Genomic DNA, 26370 nt, shown 5'->3' with positions numbered 1-26370 from the left:
ATTTATTAACTCAACTCTGAACTGAGAACACAATGATTGACAGATCTGCTTTTATACTAGCAGGGAAAGTTCCAGAATACTTTTCTAGAGACAGTAAGAAAAGTCCAGAACACTTGTCTGGTAAACTAAAGAAATGTCCAGAATCTTCTGCAACATGAAATAAAGGAAAACATAAAATCAAGGAATTAAATATTTACACAGACTGCGAATCGCATTGTCTTTAGCGGGATTCGAACTTACGATCTCTTGATTAAGAGACCAGTGCTATGACCATTCGGCCATGGAGGGTCGACTCTCTCTTTTCAATGCGGCAATATAAACACGATGACTCAAAACGCAATGATTGAAATAAATAAAATTTGGTACGTGATGTTATTTAAATTGTAATTCTGTAGCAAATTTCGGTTTTGATTGATCGAAATAAAGACATCCAATATGCAAACTCGACTTTTTAGTACTTATGTAATAACCGCATGGCAAAAATTATTGCCGAAGACCGCATTGTAATATCCTCTTTTAAAACTATTGTTCGCAATGGCATATGATTAATACACAAGCACTTTTACTGTACTACGTAACAACCAATTCTCTGAAAATAAATTTTGAGTTCTCGTGACGTATACACTGTCATAATTGTACCCAGAGAAAAGGGGAGGGTATAACGTCTTTATTAGAGAGTACGGATGATTCTCGCTCGTTTCAAAAGAAAGTGTTTTCCTTTTTCTAGCGATTTAGAAACTAGCTATTGGGCCGCGATTAGAATGGACACCCTGCGTATCATCACAATACATGATACTTTTGTTTGGCATAGTGTCAGTCGAATCTTCTATTTTTCCAATCATTGTTGGCTGGTGCTAATCCTCTTCACAGGTGAAAGTAAAAATGTGCTTTGCTGCTTCCATGGTGATGGAGTCAATAATAATAGTATGAAAAAAAAGTCCTTCTCTTCATTAAAAGGCGATTGTAGCGGTCTCTCCCCCGCTATTATTATTCAGTCGGTGTTCTTACAAAAACATCGAGAAGAGAGGGGGTGGGGAAGTGGTGGCTGAAATAATAGCCACGTGGAGAGGGGGGGAGATGTTTCGCACCTGGCACGTAGATCGATGGGTCTGAAATAAAATTTTGAGTCACCCCCTTCACGCAATGCGATGCGTTTTCGGTAGTTTAAACGGGTATAACTTTCATAAGGTTTGGGTGGGATTATTTTGTAGTTGGTGCTATACAGGGTTAAAAGTGATCTTGCAAGATTAAGGGGCTGTTGGACCTTTAACAGCTAAAACAAATCTCGAAAGTTGTTCAAATGCGACTCTCGCTACGTAAGAAAAAATTCTTGAACTAAATAGATTTTTTTTTTTTTTACCACGGTTTTATAAGACATTTAACTTTACAATTATGAATTTTTAAGTCAGTGAAATAATTTTCATTAAATAAAATATATGTGAAAAAAAAACTTGTTCCGTATAAATTGTCGAAGATAGAATTTGCTTGAGCGAAAAAAGCAACTTATATTAATAAATGTTCCACTAATTTACTCCCAAGAACATAACTAGATAATTATGCAAAGTAATAATTATTTTAATGGATTTGTTGAAGTTATTTTACTTTATATTGTTAAATGCATAATAATGCTTCAATTTTTCAAGATTTTCTTTATTACGTGTGTATAAGCATACCTGGAAAATTTCATATTGATACGTTGAACCATTTTTGTTTAGTTCTTTGCGCAAGTTCTGAAAATATAGTATTAAAAAAAAAACAACTTAAAAATGTTTTTGAGTGAAAAGTCAACAGTGACCTTCACATTTCTGACTATACCTTTTAAACTAATTAACCTACATACATGTGCAGTACCAATAAATGTTCAGAAAAGTTTCGACTATCAAATGAAATCATAAAAATATTTCAAAAAATTAAAATCCTATACCCCTTAAATAGAGGAATACCATGATTTATGAAAGGATGAATTGCTCATGTGTCACTGTATAAAACAAAGCTTTGGAAAAGATATGAAAATTATTTCAATTCAAAATTCTAATCTGGTATTATGTTTGTCGTGCTGTAGTGTTATGATTCGTAATTCTATAACTAGTAGATCGTGTTTCATTACTACATTAAATACTATCTTCTAGAAGTTACATCTTCATTACTTCTCGGGAGCTCCTTTTTTTTATTCCAACTTTTAAAGCCAAATATCTTTCCCAATTTTAATTTTTAACAGTTTTAAATAGCAAATCTTGATTGATTGAAATACCAACACATTTAATTTCAGATATCTTTCAAAAGAGTTGTCTTCAATTCATTGCATATTTAAAAAAATGCACAGGTAAAATTTAAAAGTAATTTTAAACAAAAGAGTAATAAATAAATAAACTACAATAAAACATTTCCAACAGGATCTAAAAATATTTAAATGCGAGATAGGATAATTTTATAAGTATAAAACATGATTTTTTAAAAAAATTATAGAATAATATAATTAAAACTGCAAGTAGTAATTAATTGGGATTATTTCTAGAATAATGTTCCAAAATTGAAACAATGCTTTATTTTAATTTGAATAAGTTTGATTGCGTGGCCTTTATAATTAAAATACATCGGTAGAATTCTCGAATGTTTGAAGCCCTCTTAAGTTATGGGTCCCTTAGGCATTTGTCTACTTTGTCTAATTAATAACTCGGTTCCATTTGGTTATGTGCTATCTTTTGTTTTTTTATAAGAACATCTATATCTTTGTAATATGTGCAAATGCTGTATATGTTGTAAACTTATAGTGGCCTCATTTTATTTGCAACAATTTCTTCATTTTCAGAATATTTCTATAAATTTGAGTTTGGAATTTGGAATCTTAAAAAATCACCCATCTACGTCATCACCGTTTTTAAAGGGCATAAGCTTTCATTCATTAATTTAAATAACCTTACCATGGTTATTGCAATTATTTGCATCACGCAGCACCATTTCATCCAACGAAAATATTAAATGCGTTTTTAACATATGAAAGTTTCAGCGACATTTTTAAAATTAAGTTTTTAAAAAATTATAGAATCGGAGAAAAGATATCTGACATGACTGAATAGATAATTTTTTGCATTTTAAGCTGTTAAAAAATGTATGTTTTCCTTTTATAATAGCTTCGAAGTGATCGTTAGAAAGCTTCAAAAATTTTAATATTGAACTTTTTTCTTTTATTCCTATCTAGAACATTTAATTTATTAGCATACATTTCATTTTTGGTCCACATATAATTAGTGAATTCTTATAGAAGTACTCTAGAAAGTTGAAAGTTGAGATTCTTGAGATCAGAATGTTCTGATTTCTTAATTTGCGAACATAAATCGTCTCATTTTAATTAGATATTAAAAGCTGCAGTGATTTACGAATGAAAAAATTTGGAAATAAAAAATCAGTATTGCTTTCCCAAAGAAACGTTTTTACAACCACTATCTTTATATCATTGATGCTTTACCGATAAAGTTCTTTCTTTTAGACTGAATTGAAAAGGATATATTCTTTTAATTAATAAAAAACAGTCATTTAAATGAAAATATTAATTAACATTTATTAGATATTACAGTAAATTCATATAATTTATAATACATAATAAATTCATATTATTTATTATCATTTTTAAATGTTTAAAAAAACACCATAGAAAAATTTAGTGATGTCTTAATTATTGCGTCTGTTCTAAAAGCGTCTAAAAATCTCATTTGATGTAATATGGAAATTTATAGAGCTGCTTGCTGTTTCAAGTGCCATCTCGGTTTAGCTCATGTTGACTAAATGTATTCCAAATGCTTCCGCATAGGCTCAAAATAGGGCATTAATCTAGAAAAACGAGTCAAAAAATTATTTTCGAACTTGGAAAGAAAAGAAAAGTATCTTGATTAATTTACAAAAAATTCTATTTCAAGTAATTTGGTTCTAAACATGTATATAATATTGTTAGACAGTTTGCACTGACTTTCATTTTATACTGATAGTTTTCAGTTAGCAATTCCAACATTATGGATTCACTAACTGAAAATTGTCCCTAATTTCATTTAATTTATTTTCAATATCGTGCTAGTTGCACATCTTTGCACAACAGACTAATTAGAATGGAACAGAAAATTTTGTAAAACTGCAGAATTAGAAATTTTTTTTTCCTTTTTTTTTTTTTTTTTTTTTTTTTTTTCTGTAGCATTTTTCAAAAACACGGAGATTTTTTTTAAAATGTTGTTCGGGCATTTGTTTTTTATTCCATAAATTTGTCCATATGCACTGTAACAATTAAATTAAAAAAAATAATTCCTTTAAATTAGGGAGAAGAAAAAAAATGCAATTAAAATTTTAAATAAATTAAAAAAATACTGGAAAATATAATAATTTGTATGTATCTAATTGCATAAACTTTTATCTATACTGGGTAATCGTATTAAGTTACATATTAAGAATGAAAAGTTAAACTTCCTTATAACAATGTTGTTTCCTTTTTTATCCATTTAATTATTTGCAAATAAAGTTTTAATTAAAAAAAACGAAGTATTAACATAGCAACAAAGCGTCGTTTCATACATTTTATCATGTGTTTACAAACTAGGATTTATGCATAACACGCATTTTCAATGTCGTTGGAAAGGAACGTCGAACTGAATTATAAACTTTCGCTATGACAGTTCACGAGCACCCTTTTTAGAATCACATGCAAGGAACCAGAAAAGCCCCGCGTGATATGATAGCAGTTAAAAGGCGGGGTCGAGAGAGGGGTCAGAACCCCCTGTGAGTGGCTATTGTTCTCACGTTCCTGTTGGCCGATGGCGGTTCCCACGGAAGCTTTAGCCTAAGGCCACATTTCATTCGATGAACGAAACAGTTAGTTACCGGTTCGAATTCTGCTCTGCCACTTCGTCAATCTTGTTTGCTTGTTTTTCATAATAAGACAACTAGTTTTCTTATACGAAAGGGAAAATTTCCGATCTTTTCGTTCCGACTGCATTCGTTTACTTTTCTACTAAATATCGATTAAGCCGTGCGTGTGACATCGTTATCGTTTGCGCCGGAATGTTATTTGATTAAAGTTTTGTGTGCTGGATATGGCGGGCAGTATAATAGGTTAGGTAAATTTTTAATGTGTGTAAATACTAAATTACGGAATTTATTGTGAGTTATGAATGAGATATATATGCAAGAGGTATGTATTTAGCTTTGCATCCATATTTATAGTTGTGTTACGTCCTATAAAAAGTTTTTGAAACTTTTATGATAGCGAACTTTTAACTTAATTAAGTAAACAATATTTAAATGTGTTCGAAATTTTAAAAGAATAGCCAATAAGTTTTCTTTGTATGATTTATATTTGTGTGTTCGTTTTATTTATTTAGAAAGTTATAGAATATTTTTATTGTTCCGATTTTCCACATAAAAAACATTCATTCATTCATTAATTTGATCGTTTATTCTCTGAACTATATATTTGTTTTAATAAATTATATTTCTTTCAAAATATTATTTTTATTGCCTACCAATCATTAAACACTATAAATTTAGAATAGTATTTTTTTTTAATTAAAACAGTTGATATTTTAATAAAAATATTTCATAGCATTTTATTTATTATTTTTATTTCTTAATGTGAATGCATTTTTAAAACAAGTGTATATTATTGTATATATTTAATTTTAAAAAAATTAAATTGTATTTTACTTGTTATTTAAAATGAACTTTAGTTATTTTGTATAGCAAATAAGTTTCTCTTTTCTTAGTTTGCAATTAATTGTATTTTTACAATTTTAATTTGTATTTCATAAATATATGCTCATTTTTTTCCCTACTTATTTTTGTCTCTGACATTATCTATATAATTATAAATTGAGTAACTAACTATGGAATTTTTTCCTAAATGAAAATATTAAAATTGTATGATGTATAAGTTCTTTTCCATTTCTAAGTTTGTGAATTATTATTTAAAAAGAGAGAAATCAAAAATATGTTATTAATGAATAACTCATATCTATAAAAAAAATATAAAATAAGACTTGGTAGAAAAATTTCTTATTTAAAATTTTTTGACAATGGATTCATATGACCTCAAATCAAAATTTTCGACATGGAGGATTGATTTGTATTGCTTATAAATAATTTCTCTTGATATATCTTTTTAGTACATAAAAAGTGGAAAATTTTATTGTGGTTAAATTTGAGATTTCTTACTGACAAAAGTTTACAACTGTAAATAAGAAATTTTTTTGTTTTAACTTGGGTCTAATATTCTCTTTTGATTAGTCGTGAAAAATTAGGGGAAAAAAATCGAAAATAATGATATAAAATTCATACCCAGAGTTATTTTAATTTTAATGTTATTCTGACTTCAAAAATGGTAGGAATTCAAATTGAACTTTGCCTAGTATATAAGGCTTCTTATTTTAAAAGCTTTTGAATTTTGCTGACTATTAAATTATATTATTTGATAATATTTTAGATGATGAATAACAAGATGAGAAATGTATAACATATGCTTTTCTTTCTTCTGTTCATTATTATTATCTGATAAGCATTTTTTTAAATGAAATGCTACAGATAGAGAAATGATAGAATCAAATAATATTTTATGCACAAAGAATTATTTAAATATTTTATTGTGTGGATTCTCTTAAGTCCTCCCTCTTACTTTTCAAAATAAGTTTTAGTGCTTTTATCCAATTATAATATGGATTTTGGCTATTTTTATATCTTATGAAAGCATTTTCTCTCTCAGCATATATATATATATATATATATATATAATTATTGCTCTGCATGCCTATTTTTATTATTTTATTACTCATTGTTTTAATTATTTTATTAATTAAAAATAAATCATCAGCAAGTTTGGCACAAATGTATCTGTTTTAAAATGTGTATTCTTATGAGTGTGTATAGAAGTATGCCCTTGTAATTCAGCAGAATTTTAAAAAATTGTAGTTCTGTTAGTGTAATAAACATCCTGTAATGTAAATTATTATTCAATGAGGAGAAAAAAAAAAGAATAACTATTATTAGATTTACCTCAGTAATGTTTACCACTTGTTGCACTGAATGAAGGAATGAGTAAAAGAGTTATTATTATTATCACAAGTTCCTCCATATCCAGTTATGGGATATCTGGTTTGAATCCAGTATTAATGCTATGCATTAAAATTATGGTATATTTAAAATTACTTTTTTAAAGTTAAGAAAAAAAACTTTTTTATTGTCTTTGAAAGATTTTTTTTTATAAATTTCATGCAGTTTTTTTTTTTCTTTTTATTTGTGTATTTTTAGAAACTCTATGATATCAAAATAGTTATGATAATATATTGTATCTTGTGTGTCTTTTTGAGCTACTTTGGCATTAGAGAAATGGAATGCAAATTATTTACCATTTTGTTTTTTGTGTTTATTGTTACTCTTATTTGTTAAAGTTTTAATTACTATTAAGTTTACAACTAAGTTTTTATCTGCTATTATTGTGAACTAAAACAATAAGTCATAATTTGTTTTTAAAAATTAATTATAAGTTACATGTAAAAATAAATGATTTTACAATTAAATTTCATTGTAAGCTGTAAATGAAAAAGTTAAGGATTCAAAACATTTACATATTCATACTTGACCAAGACTGTTCATAAACTTTAATAACTCAAAAAATTTATTCTATGTAGTTCATTTCCTAGTTTTTCTTTTGTTACGTTTTATAATGAATTAACACTGTTCTGGAATTCAATAATTAATTCTAAACTATTCTATTTATTAGTAATGGTATAAATCAATCTTTTACAATTAGATTTAAATTATCCTTATTCTACTTTTCCTTTCATTAGTTTAAAGATATGGAGGAATCAGCTTATTGAAATTTAATTGGTAGTTTGTGCTAATATTATTTATTAATTTTTTACTATAGGTAAACTATGGCTTTCCATCTGAAGCGAATTATCCATTGGGTGATGATCAAAGTTTTGTGACAGCCACTATGTCTTTGGCTCCATTTTCCGTCTCTTACAGTTCCACAAGCAGTACAGCTACACAAAATGCATCCTACACAACTACTAGTCAAGTAAGTTTTAATTTGTAATAATTATTTAATTAGTTTTAAAAAAGTTAATAATGTATTTTTGTTTTGTTTACTAATCTTAATAAAATAATGAGAAGCAAAATATTTTATTTTGTGGTATAAAATAAGAGAGAACTAGCACATCTCTGGTTCCTGACTATTTCTGAGAGTTTTGGAGCAAAATTTGCTTTTCTTCTTAAAACTACATCTGAATCCTATTTAGTGTATTATGATTTTGCATTTTGTAAAACTTGTCTTGATTGTATTTAAATGCGAAAGTACCGTATATTTGTTTCTATCTATACCTTATATTTGTTCCTAGAAAATAACTTTTATATTTTGAATATCAAATGGGATTTTTTGGTGACTCTTGCATCATAGACACATAATTTCAATGCAATAGTTATTCACATATAAAAAATCTTCAATGTTTTAAAAAAATTTCAAGAAATTATTCTGATTATTATATCTTCAAAGTCATATTCATATATGATATTTCTCTAAAAACAACAATGCATAAATGATACTGTATTATAACATATTTTTCTCTTCTTCTCATTTTTAGACAAATCTCCAGAATAGCAATCCTTTCACAGATCTTAATGTCAACAATAGGCCTCATCACCAACAACTGAGCCACTCTCAGTTGAATGAAGTTAATCGTAATGGTCTACAGAATTCACTTGCTCGTTCCCCAACCTGTCGTGACCGTCCATCTGAAAATGTCATTGATAGTCACCCTGTTGACCTGTCTAGTCCTAAGCCACAAAACAGATATGGACAAATGGGTTACTTGAATATACCACGAGATAATACTGGAGCATTTGCAGGTTATAATCGCCCAGGAACTAACTATGAAAATGAAATGGATACTGGTCGACCTGATTATGCTTCCGGGCGAGGTATGTTTATTCTTTTATTATTGGTATAAACAGTTGGGCCTTAAAGGATGGATTGTTTTGTGTATTTTCTGCCCATGTGACTCTTATTTTCATTTTGGTTTTCTTTTTCTAAATTTATTTTTGTTTCAAAACTTAACTAATTATTGTTGAAGTTAATTATATGTCATATAAAATTAAATGTTTTGGCCAAGAGCTACAAAATTAATGCTTTTTTTTTAACTTTATAATAATTAAATTGTATTCATTTTCAGTTAATTATCCCATTAATTATAAAAAGAGGCAAAAAGATAAAGAAAAGAGCAGTATTTTATTTTTAGAAGAATTTTTAGAGATGAAATTTCCAGTCAAACAAAGAACCTGTAGGTGACTTCAAATTAATTTTTTTTTTCTTCTGGTAAATATTAGAATTTTTCATTAGAAGTGTTTGTTGAATAATGTTTCTATCAACATGTTAAAATTTGAAAATCCATTTTCATATAGATCACCAGATATGTTTAAAATGTATGTATATCCTAGAAAGCATATTTTCATGGTATTCAGCAGACTTTTGTTGTAAGTGAACACAAAGTATGTCTACTAATGAAATATTTAAAATCAATCTGTGAAAAGGTGAAATACTGTTTATTTTGCAATGTGTATATCTATTATTTATTATTATTTTTTTTGCATGCATTATTTGTTTGATTCATGTTGACCTTGGCTATCCAAGAATTGTAAGACTTAAAGTGGGTTGATTGTTTCCTATTCTTTTGTGCATGTATACTTTTTCTATGAATCTAGTTCAAAACAAATATTCTGTTAAATTTCAAAGCAGCTAAATTCTATTTTACTATTTATTTTCATTGTCATTTTATTTTGCATTATTTCTCTTGCTCAATTGAAACCAAGTATTAAAATTAGTAATAATTTAAAATGTTTTGTTTCATCCTTTTTCAAAAGCAATAGAATATGCGTTGATAGACATTCCTATTTAAAAGTTATGCGAATACTTTGAGGCACAGAAATAATCTTATGTAATTTAAATATATATTTGTCTGAAAAAATCTGACAGTTTTATATTAGCTTTCATACATCAAGAACAAATGGGAGAAAAAAAAACCCTATTAAATTAAGTATCAGAGCTCGAAGCAAATTATTTTTGCCAAAATGAATCTAAAAGTCTGAACAGAGCAATCATTGATTTTAGGAGCTGGCAGTAAGAAGCATGCAAAGGGGCAGCAGTTACAACATCTGTGAAATTCCCATGGATTTTCCCCTCCCATTTTGTGGCTGTAAATACAGAACCTAATCCTCCCCCTCTCTCTGTGGGGAATGCATGCATGTGTACGTGAATAATCATACGGTCCAATCCAATGCAATGCCTTCCAGCCACATAGTGCCAGAGATTGATCTGTGAGAAATTCAGGTGGGTTCTACAGGTGTCTTCCCATAATTAATTGGAAACTCTTTGGAGATTGTATGTACCTTTCGAAAAGACCATGGGGTGGGTGTGTTCTGCCAGAGAGAGGAACTCTGCCACAGTCTCCCCCCTCCCTCCCTTCATATTGCCATAGAAGCTTTGCGATTGGCGAGCTGCCACCAGTCGATAAAGACCGAAACCTCTTGGAGCTGTAGCTTCTGGGCTTCGGCTTTCGAGGGAAAGCAGATCGTCTCCTGCTGTCGGCTGCAGTGGTTCTCTCTGGCTGCTGCTAGTCTTGGTTTCCATGGCTCAACACCTGGATTTTGCTTTTGATGATTGTGGCATTCCTTTTTTAGAGCCTGGCTACCATATTCCTTATGGTTATCCGGGTAAGAATTTTAATATCTCTTATTCAGACACGTGTTGTCTATTTTTATTATGGATAAAAAGAAAAGCTTCTACGATATAGTTAAATAGTGTGTGTCATATGTTGATTTTCCATGAAATTTGGTCAGATGGCCTGTCAGATGGCAAGAAATTGAGTTAGTGGGGAAAATTTTTTGGAAGACTTTGTGGTTGTTTTTAGCAGTGTATATATTTTGTAGCATTTGTTTGAATGGGGTTTTAGCTTAATACCAGAGCATAAAATAGGTTAAACTTTCTGAAATGTTTACTACTTATAGTATTATTTGATAGACAAAAAAATATATATATTGCTGGAATTTAAACTGAATATAATTGAATATTAAAAATTTGTGATTGTGTTCCTACAAATTAGAGATTAATTGTTTAATTCCTTTTTGCTGTCTTCCAGGTTTCAAAATCTATGTTGTTGCTAAGTTAAAATAAAAATTACAAAAATTGTTAATTTATCATATGCTTTTAAATTTTAAATGAGATTGATTTTATATTAAATCATTTTTTCAGTAGGGTATAAAACATCTGCAAAATAAACTTTTGTTAAATGTACTGCTGGCCTTTAAAATTGCAACATCATGAAGGAAAGCAAATACAAAAAATATATTTATTGTATGTAAGCAGCATAGCATAAAGACAAATTGATTAAATTTGTAAGCAGTTTGGGTGTTTAGAGGGGCATGAAATGAGTAGAAATCACCATCACTCCTAGCAACTAAAACAGCCTTTACACGGTTAGCCATGAAGTGAATTCAGGGTTGATGACAAGAAAGGGCAGCTGATTCGAATTTTTTGCCTTACTTCATCAACCATATTAGATGGAGAGGGATGGCGGGCCAGTCTCTCAGTAACTTATGACCAGATGTTTTCAGTTAGTAGCAGATCTGGAGACTGTGCAGGCCAGGGCAGCGATTTAATACCCTGTGTATCAAGGAAGGTCAGAACATAATGTATAACATGAGGTCTTGCATTAACTTGTTGGAAGATGGTATTTGGGAGGCCTGGGATATAGGACATAACCACTGGATGTAAGAAGTCGGAAATGTACCAATCTGCATCCAAATTATCTTCGATCTGAACTAGAGATGTACACGTTGTGTACCCAATGGTTGCCCACACCCTCGCACCAGGTGCAGGACTACTATGTCAATATCGAATGCAAACAGGTGACATGTGGTCTCCTCGGAGCTTCCAAACATGCATACAGCCATCAGAATACTGCATACAGAACTGGGACTTGTCTGAAAAGACAACATTGTGCCACTCCTGTATCCAGCTTTGTCGTTTGGCTCATGAGAGTCGTCTCTCTCTCCCTCTATGTTGTCTGCTTCTATCAAATTCCGATACTTGCTGGTAAGCATTACTTCTTCTTATTTGAATCATAATGATATTCTGAGCAAACTCCAACCTTACAAAATGCTTCCCAAATGAGAAATCCACTACACAATTTTTCTTTTATGCAGTGCTTCAGTCATCTAAATGCGATAAAATACTAAAGATTTTAATATCCCAACCAGTATTTTCCTTTCATGTGTTTTTGACATTCATCAGATCATTCCTTTTTGGTGTTACAATTTTAATGGCCAGCAGTGTACATATAACAACACTTCAATTTAAACTTTTAAGAAATGGTCAAGATAAATTGGATGAAATCAAATAAGTAGCTGGAGCACCTTACATGTTATGATAATATTTGTTATTTTATTATTTATATTTATTTTTGTGTCAGGCTTTATTTGTTTCTAATTTAATTATATATATTATTTTTAAATAGAAAATCATTTGTTTTTCTTTTTGGCTGTAAAGCAGTTTTTTCCAAGAGACATGGTCTTTATAGGAAAAGGGTTTTCTAAAAGAAAAAATCACATTAACATTGTATGTAGGAGGAAATCTGAAGAACTCAGTAGTTTGGCCTTGATTGTGCCTTGATTTTCTATGTCCAATTTTATTTTCAGTTTCCATACTTTCTTTTTCTTCCTTTCTATGCATGAGAATTAAGTTTTTACTTAAATTGAAAAAGTGTAGGAAAAGTTTTTCAGTTTTCATGAATATGTGCATAAGATAATATATAATGTAATAAGCTAAACCAAAGAGATAACAATTATACATAATGCCACCCTCTTCTGTAATTTAAAAATATGCTTATTCATTTAATTCCAAAGTATCTTTGCAACAAATTTTGGAATAATTAAATGGATTATAACTAGGATTACTGAAATCAAAAGTAATTTATACCAAAAAATACAAGGCTTTTTCACAACTTATATTTTTTCCAGCATTTTTCCAAGGATCATTTTAATATGTGATATACCAACACCATCAATTACAAATTTAAATAAATTTGTAAATAAAAAAAAATAGCAAAATGCATTGTTCTGTTATGTAATACTGTTATAGTGTTACTTTATTTTTTTAAAAAAAATCACATTAAAAAAAATTTTATTTTAAAAAATCAGATTTTACATTAAAAAATTCATTCTTTATAGCCTTGCAAAAAAAGAAAAGAAAAAAAAAGTGGGAAAAAAGTTTATAAGAACCTTTTATTTATGCAACTAACTTAAATTAAAATTAACTTTTTATTTGAAGATTACATTATTGCATCTCTTATAAAATATATAAGAGAAAGTGTTTTAAGAATGACAAAGTTCAGTAGTCATTAGAAAAATATTTTGTTACATCTTTCATCAAAAATACTCTGAATGCAGTGTGTAATGGGAAGGAGCTAAATGCTATAATTTTGATTTATAGAAATACAGTTCCTTTTATGATGTAAAAATATAAATAAAAAATTTCACTTTAATTCTGATTGGAAATTAAGTTTCTTCTGAAGAAATAATGATTAATTTATATATTTAAAAGTAGAAACAATGCTACTTTTAAATAAAATAAAAGCAAATCTTTCTTTTTTTTAAATTTTGATTATTTTTGTTTTCAGAGCAGTTTTCTTTGTTTTATCATGCCTTTAATCATTACTGCTTTCTTATGTTTTAAGAAATGTTTAAGACTGTATGTTTAAAGAAAAATACAAAGCAACCATCTCACTTTTTTTTTTTTTCATTCTCTTTCTCTATTATCTGATTTATTGGCTAAAGTATAATATGAAATTTATTACTTTATTTGAACTTACAATTAACAAGAAATCGCATTAGAGGGAAAAAAAATTCCAATTAACTTTGCAAGTCAAATTTTCTAAAAATTTAATATAAGCAATCTGATAGCAAAGCAAGTGAATTATCAAAAAGTTTTGATTTCATATTTAACATTAATAACATGATTAGAGCACTGAACTGACTATGGTTTTATCAATTATCCTATTTATTTTCATGATTTAGTTCTATATATCTTTTAATCATACATAATGTAACAAACATATAAACTTAAAAGTCACTAAAGTCAAAATTTTGACCTGCTTTTTAGTAAAAATGTTTTTTTACATCTGCAAAATTAATTGCATGTTTTTCATTGGATAATATATAAAAATGCTTTATATGTATATTAAAAAAAACTTAAGTAATTTATCTTCACTCTTTATTCTTTTGCTGTGGTGCAAATATTGTCATGTAATATCTGACCTCTAAACAGAAATAATTTATGAAAGAAATCTGAGTATATATGTGCTCGTAAGAAATCCACTTAGTGCTCAGCTGTGATATTGCCATCATAATCATTTTTAAATTAATAGTTATGTAATTTTATATATTGAAATGAAATCTTGTTATTAGGTTATATAAATCTTTCTATTTACAGACAAAAGATAAAGTAGTTATTAAATAATTTAAAGATGTTATTTGATTATTTATACCATTATTTTAATGCTTCTTTTATTATTAACTTTTTTTCAGTAATTGTTATTAACTTTTTTAAGGCAATTACTAAAATTTTTGAATTCCTTAAAAAGCCACCAGCACTTCTGAATAATTTGTGAACTCTTAAATTGCATTTAATGCAAAAAATACAAGATCAGAAATGTAATTTGTTATTATTTTCTTAATTTTATTATTTGAACATTTACTCAAAAGAAACTTCCTAAATATATTTTTAAGTATTCTTAAATATATTTTCAGACCATCAGCTTGCACATTAAATGGAAAGTAAAACTCCCTTACCACACAATAGATTTATTAGATAACTTTATTCTGAGAGTCATTTTATTAAAGAATGTTATCAATTTTTCAGCATTCAAGAGAAAATATGGGTCTTAGAGCAAAGCTCAATCATTTAGTTTTCCCTAATTAATTCTTTTAAATGTGAGTGGCTGATACTATCTTTTCTAGGACTCAAAATTACTAAGACTTTTCTAGGACTCATGCAACCTTTATCGATACTTTCAAAAAAAACAAAAACTTTTTGGCATCACAGTGCAATTTTTTAAATATTTTATTTTTTGTTACATTTTTTTCTTCTTAGATGTCCCTGTTTTAACATTTTTTGGTGTCTCTATGCTTATGTTTTAATGTTATGTTTATTTGATAATTACTTTTCAATACTAGATAATTTTATTTGCAAATAATACATAGATAATTTTATTTGCAACTAAAGAAATCATTAACTAATAATTATTGTTATTGCTTCAAGAAATTTAGTGCTTAGTAATTTTTTCATGATAAGTGTATTTAGAAAAATATGTATATATTATATAATTATTAAAATAAAATGTGAAAATAAATTGATCAGCTGTTAAAAGTCGGATGCCCTGATATTTATTGCCTGTGGTTTCAAAATGGCTATGCTGCATTTTGCAGCCATAAGCATTGCTGACAGTCAGATTGAATTTTGTAAGTTCTTCATTTGTAGTTAATCTGTGTTACATAGCAATGGAGTTTTTCAAAAAAATGTTTTATATTTGAACAAAAAGTATCTTGATTAATATATATAGTTTTTCATGAATGCTAGATAACATTCAACATTTTTAACATCTATTTCGGGACAAATGAACTTTTTTTATTGAGACATTCAGTTAAATATTTATTATTATATTATTTAGTTGCTCAAAATTTTTGTATATCAATTATTTAATTGTTGCTGTTAATGAGAAATTTATCATTCAAATATGCTTATTTCTAACCTACAAAAAAAAAAAAAAAAAAAAAAAAGGAATTTGTATAAAATGATTATATGTCACCTCTTTTCTTATTTTTTGTGGGAAATTTTGTGAGCATAAGCTTCCTTTGTTGCAAAATGATGAGATTTCATTTATATCAAATTGCTTTTAGTTTTTACTAGCAGAAATAAATTTAAAGTGAGTTTTTTTTAAAGTATTCAAACAACTAAAGTGAAGAAAATGGAACTGCAAATTCTGTTAAATTGTCTACAGTTAATAAAATAATCAGAAAAATGTTACCTATTCTCTTGTGAAGATATGTACAATATTTTGAAGAAATTCCATAAAAGAATTAATGTAATAATTATAGTATAAAATAGTCGGATCATTTCCATTTCTACACATTTAAAGATGAGTGAAAATGCTCTCCCGTAATATTTAATTTCAAAAAATAAGTTTTGGATAATTGGAGTACTTTATCAAAGTATTTTGCAAATTCTCAACTTTATTAATAAGTTTCACTTAAAATCAGAGACATCAAATCATTGAAAAAAGTAGATTATTTATTTAAAAGAAACTCATAAGAAAAAAATAGTATGATTTTAATTTCTAGCATTAGTGCATAAAGATTTGAGTGGTTATACTTATTGTTGATGAAATAATCAATAAATATTAAATTAGTTGAATAATTATTTAATTCCATAATTTTTTTTAAGACTGCAAAATAAAACAGTCAACTGAAGTTTTAAAATTTGTGTAATATTAATATAATGAATAAAAAGGTGAACTTGGAAATAACATGTTCCTCAAAGGCAGTACAGATACCTTACGCTATCTGCTATTTCTTTAAATGTTTCATTCCTATTATGGAACTAATATATCTCCCAACTTCTTAACTGTTATTTAGCTTTACTATCCTATTTACTTTTGTTACTTGATGTGTAATATTTAAATTTATTGCTTTTCTGGGAAGACAAAATATGAACTTTATGAATGACCAGCTTACTTTAATCCTTTTTTTTTTCCATTTTCATTGAAAAAATGAACGGCACTTTTTTTCTTTGACAGAAGTTTTTAGATATTGTTGAGGTTCCTATGGGGCATGTGTTTCATTTCTCTCAATACAATCTTCATTTGTGTAAAAAAAAAAAAAAAAAAAAAAAAAAAGGTCTGTTTGAAATTAATTGGAATTTTTTTTTTAACTTTGTAATATATAAGGCTAATTTGTAATTTTTAAATATATAGTCATTTAAATGAATTTAAGACAGTAAATTGAATCTTGTAATTTAACTTTATTTGTGCCCTCTAAAATGTTAAATTTTCTTCACCCTGTTTTTTATTAATATGTATAAATAATTTTTAGGTGTATCGTGAGAAGTTGCATTTGTTCTTTTGCATATTATTAAGTGCACTTCTTTTAAATTTTCAAAAAATTGTTCCTTTGTCTTGAAATTCTGTAAGTATATTATTGTACTAAGTAACTGCAGTTATTTGAAAAAAAGCTATAATATTTCTTATATTTTTAATATAGTAAAATACAGAACCTTATTTGTAGGAAACAAAAGAATAGGTTTGAGTATTAAAATAATTTTTTTTTTTGGGAAAAAAAAGGCTGGTATTTATTTTCTGTTTTAGATTTGAAAATTTTTCAGAAATTTAGAAATTAGATAATTTTTCTAATATTTATTAGAAAAGACTTTCCTAAGCTGGAAAAAATTATGGAAATCAGTTTTATTAAAAATTTTTGTGAATGTAAATATTGGAAATTACTGTAAAATACAAAAAAAAAAAAAAAATTACTTTGGTATTTGGTACTAAGGTATTTTAAAGTGTTTATTAATTTAATATGAAGCTAGGAACTTTAATACTATCACTTAAAATAAGTTTAATGTTTGTTTCATAAAAATACCTTAGGCTGTTGTTCTAAATATATGGAGGGATTATTATATTGAAGTTAATATTGTATTGTGAAATCAGAATTTTAATTTTTTAGGAGGGATTATTTGTCAGCATTATTTATGGTGTTAAACATTTTATAAAATTTGCCATTTTAAATTGTATTTTGTTGAATTGCTTAGTTTTGTTGATTTCAATTGTGTGACTATCATAAAAAGGATAAAAAAATTAGCCCATGTATTTTTATCTTTCCAAAAATTATTTAATTTTATAATAAATAAACATTTTAAAATCTTTCAGTTACTTAAAAAGCTTTTTAAAGATCAACAAATGATGTTTCTTTAAAGACAGGAATAAATTTTTAAGCTCATTAATCAGTTTGAACAGACATTTTCAATTGCAGTTAGGAAACATATTTTGGGTCCTTCCTTAAATTAGATTCTCCATCCTAAAATGACTCTGCAATGCTATCTTATTTTCTAAGCACAAAATTAACATTCATTAAAAAACATATCAAAAGCCCAAAAATTATGCTGGAGTCCATTCCCAAAAGTTTCATGCAACCAAATGCTCTCTTAACCTAATGCTCAGTATAATGGAGAGAGAAAATTTCTGCACTGGCAGCTGACTACTAGCACAGCTGTACGAAGAATTACTTTTCACAGGAATGTGCTGCGCCTGTTTTTGAAGCAGTCTGCAGATTAAAGCTGAGACTCACCAGGGAACGAAAGTGGATGCTTCCCTGCTGAAGCATGGGAATTTCCAGAGTAGCACCAGCTGCAGCAGCGCTGCGGCTCTCTCGCTTAATGGCAAGCACTCAGCTACATTGATCGGCCCTCTTCCCCATCGTTTCTCAGCAATGGGAAAATTCGCTGATGTACTTTTTGGAAATGCACTGCAGGCTCAGTTCCTTTGCTCGAAAACTAATGATGTTACAATTTGATCATTTAATGTCTTTAAAAGCTAAGCATGTGTGTAGTTCTTTTCTTTACTTTTTTTCCTTTCCTCCTTTCCCAATATTTTGCTGGAATTATGTTTTTTGTTTCTTTAGAGGAAAGAAAAAAACTTCCCTTCTCTTTATTTCATCTTGGATGAATACAGAAATTTGAAAGTAGTTATTATTTTTTGGATTAGGGAATTCAGTCCCCCCCCCCTCTTTATCTTGCATATGTTTTCGTAATATTCAGTAGATGCATTACGGTAAAATGTGAGTTCATTATTTTTGCTGATTCTGTTTTTTGTTTCGAATAGAATCGAAATCATTGTATCTTAAAATCAGTGTTTCATAGGATTGTATATTAATAGTGTCATAAATAATGGAATAAAATGCACCTCTTAGATTGATATGAAGCCTATTTCCTATTTCAGTTCTATATTTAATATAATTTTCTGAATCGTTTTTGTACTTTCAATTTTGTTGTCAGTTGAGAAACAAAATCTAAAAATTGATTCTTTTGATGTACTCAAAATAATCAGTTAATCTTTTTTTATATAAAATTAAGAGTTACAATGTAAAGGAAGAAACAGCATTAAATTAATTCACAATAGAAATTATTTTTACAGAATAACTTGAATATCCATTTGTTCATTTATGCTAGATGCAGAAATTTAAGTATAATCCTATTTGTAAAATTATTATAAACCGTTTTCCATTAACAAAAAAAAAAAAAAATCTTTGTTTCGAATTTTTGAAAAAGGAAAATGTTGAGTAGAATTAAGGGCTGTTATTAATTTTAATTATTAATTTTCAACAGCAAAAACAAAAAAAAATTGGTTTAGGTTAAATTAAATGTAAGGTTAAGATATTTGATTTATAATTGTGCTTGATAACAATCTTTTGATTAACATTTGAATTTGCCAATCATTCTGATAATTTTTCCTGTTCTAGTTATTGAAGTTTAGAATGTTTTTAGAAAATGAGTGTAAAACAAATAATAGCAAACCCTATTATTAAATATGGCTTATTTTCAATTGTTGTTAAAGAATGTGAATTTTAATTGCAGGAATTGTATCATTGGCTGTATTTGTTTAGTTGAAGATGTCAATTTTTATTTATTTTTTTCCACTGAAGTATCTTTTAATAAATTATATATTTGAAAAACAATAGTCAAATAGTAAGTGAGCTGCAGCTGTTTAAAATTTTCTGTAATATATGAGAGAATATGATCTCTTAATAATGGTTTGATATTATTTCATTGATTTCTAAATATAAATACTTATATCCCTATAAGTATACCTTACCAGACTCTCAAGCAAACATTTGCAATGAAAAGGAGCAGTTTTATGTGTGACAACTTAACTTTTTTAAAGATATCATTATTCCTTTAAATATTATTGAGCATTCTTTTCTTTTAGCATTGCTCAAATTATACATATATTTTTTAAACAATAAATTTTTTGTTTTTTATGCTAATGCTTTGCTTATTGTATTGTTTTTTACTTTGATGTTCCTTTTTCAGTAAATGGTGAGCAACCTCAGCAGCAGTCTCACCATCCCCTTGTAGCTCATGGTGCTCTTAGTCTTCCTTTACTTTCGCAGGGAAGAGGCCATGCACCTCCAAGTCCCATGGCAACCCCTTCTCCACCTGTTGATGACAGGCACAGAAGCAAGTAAGTTCCTCAAATTAAAAAAAACAAAACAATTCTTCTTTATATCGAAAATTTGTTGTTAAAATTAAATAACATTGTTTGCCTAGACAATTTGCTTGGCCAGAATTTTTAAATATTTCTCTCTTAGCTTTTATACTCCTTTTCTGGCAGAAAATACTTTTATATCCTGGTTTCTGACCAAGATATTTTCTGGTGAAACTAAATAGTTGAACTAATAATTTAAAAGGAGTTAAATGACAATTTAAAAAAAATTAACAATTTTCTTTAAATATTACAAGTTAAGGCAGCTATTTTAATCTTATCTGTTTGGATTCTAACTATCTGAACTGGAATCCAAATTAGTATTGCGTAAAAGTTTGTCCTACTCCAGTAATATACTACAATTCTGCTTGGAATCAAAATTATAGAAAAATGTTTGCAATTAGTGACAATTGTTCACACTTTCTTAATATGCAATGAGAAATATTGATTATTAGAAATATTTGCATGCATTGCATGTAATTATCACACAATTAACATTAATCTCTGGCTTTGAAAGTTCTTTTATGTGGTCTTCTTGGAGCATAACTGTTAAGATACCTTGCGTTTGATCAGTGTTTTAATTAATTAATCATGAGAGTATGTACTCTCCATGTTGCTATGTTTATTTTTTAGCTATTTATAATGGACTAATTTTTCAATTCCTGTGCATTGAATCAGAATAATGGTTAGCTTCTGAATTTAATTTTTTGTGTGTAATTCATGTTATGCAAATGACAAATATGATGTGTGCATTTAAAAGCATACTGAAATTTTTTTTATTAAAACTCTTCATTCATAGTTTTGTTGTAATGAAAAGGCCTTTTATATTGTGATTGCTTCAAAGATACAATTACACAGATTTATCTAAAAACATTAATTTCCATTTTGGCACTTGCAGTTTATTAATTTTTATTCAATTGTCTTGTTTTTTTTTAAATTAAAGTTTCGTTCTTTTAAAAATACTGATCAGTTATTTCCTTCTTTTAGGAGAAAGGATCAGAGGCTAACTAGGTAAGATATTTTCTAGTTGTATATATGTTATTGAGTAACAATTTGCATACTCTATTTTGAAGTTTGTATCAGGAGCAGGAGAGGGAACATTATTTTTAATTTAGTATAAAATCTACTGAAAAGGGAAAGTCTGTGTAAATTTTGGAATATTAAAGTTTAATCCTTTAAAGGGCCATTTTTTTTCTTGTGATAGTGTATTAAAATAATTTTAAAATTGTGATAGACTTAAGGAAATGAATTAATTTAATTTGATAATTATAAATTGATCAATTAATTTTGTTAATTAATAACTAAATAACAAATAATAGATACATAATTTTGTGTGAGATAAGAAACTGGAGCATCTAAGGTTTTGCTTTAATGAAAAATTTGTGAGAATATATGCCAGCCTATATAATTGCATACAAAGATTTATGAAGTTGATGGAAAGTATTCTTCCCATGGGCCTAGAAAGAGTTCATACAATTTAGCAAAATGTGATATTTTTATTGAATTTACTTTACATGAACACTGAGATACAGGTACATTCAAATATTCGTTGAAAATTAAAATGTATGCTGTATATATAGAAATCTATGAATTGATGCATGTAATAAAAAAATATAAAAAAATCTGCTTAATGGATTTATACAAATGTTTTGTGTGGATTCTTAAGTAAAAACCTGCCAACATCAGTCATAAAAAAAGAATAAAAGAAATAAAAATTTAAAATCCACTGTTGGCATTTTTTGAAATATCTTTATTATCATTTTAATATATGATTTATGTATGTAAGGAATTCTTTTCATCTGTGCATCTGAAAATCCATTTATTGGAACTTTCATTGTCTGAGATTGATCTTTCTTGCTACAAACATTAAATGCACCATTAACGCTGTAGATATAGCTTGGTTTTGTTTGTTTCACTTTCCAAATAAAGCAATTTACTATTTGCAATCTTAGTAAGACAAATTTATTTAAAACTTCAACGAAGAATGAAATGTAATCTTTCATTACTTAAATATAATCTTTCATTTACAACTCTGTGCTAACTATGATTCTCACAAATCCTAAAAAAACTATATTATCGAAGATGCAGTTTTTAGATTATTTTTCCTCTTTTTCTTTATTTTTTATTTATAAACATATATATATTCTGGTTCAAGATTAATTTTTATTGATTGTTTATTTAAATTCATCTCTGATTTATTATTGTACATTTATTTTTAATACCTTTAAAAGATGTCTGAGTATTAAAATTTGACCTGTAAAATATTTACATGCATATAAAAAAGATATAAAAATTTTAAAATTTTTTAGCAAATGAATGTGTAATTAATAATATAACCTATTTTTCTTTTTTGATTGTTCTATAAAATATATAATTTATTTATTTTGTCATAGGGAATGTATGAAAAAGTACCTTAGGGAACGAGGTGATATGGTGCTAGTAATATTACATGCAAAAGTTGCTCAAAAGTCTTATGGCAATGAAAAAAGGTAATTTTACTTATTGCATTCTTTTAAATTGTTATTTTATATATGTTCAGAGAAAAAGATTAATATATAACTAATTTTTGAATTTTTTTAGATTTTTTTGCCCACCACCTTGTATATATTTACTTGGAGATGGATGGAGGAAGAAGCAAGAACAAATGGTGCATGATGGCGAAAGTGAACAAGGCTCTCAGTTATGTGCTTTCATTGGAATTGGCAATTCAGATCAGGAAATGCAACAGTTGGACTTCAATGGCAAAGTGAGTGTAAGGAAGTATTATTATTATTATTTGTAGTTTAGATAATAAAATTCTTCTTTGTTACTTCCCATTTCTTTCTTTTTTATTTTATCAGAAATAAATATTACGTTTTTAATTTTGAAAATATGAACTTGCTATGTGATACATTTGTATTGTTGGTCTTGTAATATAAATGTTTTTGAGATTGTGCAAAAATGTTTTCATTTTACTAATTATTATATTTTAATAGTTATATCTGAGAAAGGGATTTTAAAAAAATTCAGTAACCCTTTTTTAAGGTCAAAGGCATTTACTACAAATTATAATTAATCTGTGGTAAAATGAACTGTCTACTTGTCATCTTATTAGAGAATCTTCTATTTCAGTTTTATGTAATTTCATTTTATCATTTGTCATAATATACTAAAAAAATTTCTTAGAATTTTGGCTTTTTTTTTTTTTTTTCAATATGGTATCTTATGAGCCTTAATAAATATAATACTCTTATTTATTCTACCCTAATCCTTATTTATTTCCTCCTTTCAATTTTAATATTCCTATTTTAAATTATGATACAGGTGTAAAATTTGGAAATTAAAAAAAAATGAATTATAAATAATACAAAGATCTGGTCATTTTTATAATCAAAACAATCATTATTCTTGTGTGGCATTAGATTTTGAAGCTATTAAAATAATGTCACTGTGCATTTAGAGCTTGTTTAACAGAGAGGTGATGGCTAGTGAGCTTATTGAGATGTATGGGCAGTTCTCTACCATAACAGTCAAAGCTTCGGCTAGTAGTTGGTTTAGATCTTTCAATGTCATAGGTAGTGCACATTATGGGGCACTTCTTTTAATAAATTGCCCTGTTTAGTTTTGCGTTTCAGTTTATTTTTAACATCGTAATAATTTATTGCAAATTTATAATTTTTATTTTATTAATTTTGTAAAAAATATGTTAATAAGTTTATTAACTTTTTTTTTTCTAGTCTGCCAACGTCCGCATCTGCACACAATATTATTAAAACAGACATCCACTTTTATTAGCATTCTAATAATTAATGAACATGATAAAATGTGTGGAATTGGGATCAGTTATACTTTTCATAATATTTTATCACTCAGAGTTTGTAATTTTAATACATGCATTTATTTGTTAAAAGTAAATAAAGTTTGGTATTAATAAAATAAAGTTTTTTAATTAACCTATTTAGTTCCCTCTTAGTCGAGAGATTTTAGGCAATCTGTCTAATCTGCATAAGTAGAAATTAATCATTGCTTCTGATTGAAATATATTAGAAAAAACATATGACTATTCTTAGCTTGATAGAAGAATTCTACTCAATTGAAGAAGAATTACAAATATAAAGAGATAATGAATTATTGATGAATACATTTTAACTACAGAGCTGCTTGTTTAGTAAGAACAGATTGACAAATGTGATTACTTTATGATGCATTAAAAAAAATTCTTTCAATAGCACCACTTTTATTTATTTTTTTAGTACTATTTTTATTCAGTATGCATGAAATTTGCAGTTTTTTTTTTTTTTTTTTCTCCTCCATACAATTATTTTCTTGCCCCAAGTATCTAATTTAAGAAAATTTACATGTATTAGTATGTAAATTTAAGACTTGGAAGTGACAAGATTTTTGTTGGCACTATAGAACTGCAAGAACAACAACTTTAAAGTATTATTGTGTAATATTAAAAATAGTGCTGAAAAGTTATATAAATGGAAGTTATATGTACAAAAATTGTGGCAGATAGAGGATATTTCCTAATATAAATTTATTATTGATTCTATATATTTTGTTAAATACTTAGCTGCTATTGTAAAAGAACTTTTCATCTAAATTATCTATTATCATCTTTTTTCCTAATGAAAACAATATTCTTTATAGAGCTATTGTGCTGCCAAAACTTTGTATATAAGCGATTCAGATAAAAGGAAGCATTTTATGTTATCTGTAAAGATGTTTTATGGCAATGGAGAAGATATAGGAGTATTTCATAGTAAAAGAATTAAAGTGATTTCCAAGCCTTCCAAAAAGAAGCAATCTATAAAAAATGCTGACTGTAAGTAGATTTTCATAATATTAGATGTAAACACTATATTTTATTTAAAATGCTCAGTTATTACTTTATATCTTAAAAAAAGTTTACAAATTAAAAGCAAACAAACAAACAACAACAACAACAAAAAAGACAAATGAATGATTTGCAAAGTTCCCCATTTTGTAGTAATTTTTTGTTTTGACAGTTAAAATTTGAATTACATATATTTTAATTATATACCTTATCAGTAACCATTTTGGAAGCTTACATTATTCTCATTTTTGATGTTCAGATTTCCTTTTAACCTTTTGATTACAGATTTTAACTTCAGGTGGATCATGTGTCTCATTACTAGTCAAAAGGTTAAAACAAAAAGCAATTATACTATGCATCTAAATGAGACAAGTTACTTATGTAAAATAAATTCTGCTTTCAAAAATAAGCAATTTTATTTACCCCCACCCCTTTATAAAACCTTTTTACTCCCGACTGTTTAGAATAAATAGTCTTACTATGATTAAAATATAAGAAAAGCATTTAAAATAAAAATAAAAGATAGTTTAGATTTTTCTCAACTGTAATCTCTTTATTATCCAATAGTTTAGCTGCCTGGATTCTGTTTATTCATTATTTGTGCAAAAAGAAAAACTGATAATAAAGACAATGAAAATCTATTCATTCATATTATTTATATTTCGGAAAGTGTTGGCTTTCTGAGTTAATACATTTGATGAATGGATCAAAAATCTGTTTAACATTTGCAACAAGATATTCAAATGCTTGCAACTAGAGGTAATTATTTCCATAAACATCTGATTACAGAATTAACACCTGAAAACATGTGTACACTATCAGTTTTAGCCACAAGTTGTAGCGATTTAAAACAATTTCTGAAAGGAATTTTTTTTTTAATGAAATTGTTAAATATATTTCTGCTGCTCTTGAAAAGCATGTTTGTAAAGATTATATTATCAGTGAATGTAAACATGCTATATCTTTTTGAATATTTATTTGACAAACATTCATATTTTATGAATTGAACTACATGTAAAAGGTTACTCTCTCTCTTTCCCTTCCAGTATTCACATATTTAAAAACCAGCCGTACTTGATTTACATATTTGTTAATGGGAACCACATTTCTTTGCACTGTTTAACCATATCTTTCATAATATGAGACTTTTTGCATTTCATCTGCCACTTACAGACATACTTAATGAACTCCCATCTTTTTCTTTTCTAAATATGA

At 27.3% G+C, this 26370-nt stretch overlaps 1 protein-coding gene across 6 annotated transcripts in view; it reads left to right on the top strand.

Moving 5' to 3' along the window:
* Window positions 1–26370, top strand: part of LOC129975771 (recombining binding protein suppressor of hairless-like) — a 127058-nt gene that overhangs the window by 86433 nt on the left and 14255 nt on the right. For 3 of the 6 annotated variants that reach the window (XM_056088982.1, XM_056088979.1, XM_056088983.1), the window contains exons 2-8: window positions 7901–8053; window positions 8616–8952; window positions 20165–20315; window positions 21324–21347; window positions 22730–22825; window positions 22917–23088; window positions 24969–25143. In XM_056088982.1, the coding sequence (XP_055944957.1) occupies window positions 7970–8053; window positions 8616–8952; window positions 20165–20315; window positions 21324–21347; window positions 22730–22825; window positions 22917–23088; window positions 24969–25143 (1039 nt within the window). In that variant the 5' untranslated portion in view covers window positions 7901–7969. Of the gene's footprint in view, window positions 1–4896; window positions 5174–7900; window positions 8054–8615; window positions 8953–20164; window positions 20316–21323; window positions 21348–22729; window positions 22826–22916; window positions 23089–24968; window positions 25144–26370 lie in introns of those variants that run through there. The other 3 variants (XM_056088978.1, XM_056088980.1, XM_056088981.1) reach the window with 3 other exon arrangements.

This window comes from Argiope bruennichi, chromosome 7, assembly GCF_947563725.1.
Source record: "Argiope bruennichi chromosome 7, qqArgBrue1.1, whole genome shotgun sequence".
In the NCBI taxonomy this organism is placed as follows: domain Eukaryota; kingdom Metazoa; phylum Arthropoda; class Arachnida; order Araneae; family Araneidae; genus Argiope; species Argiope bruennichi.
The sequence above is the reverse complement of the archived record's forward strand: the minus strand, read 5'-3'. Positions and strand labels throughout refer to the sequence as shown.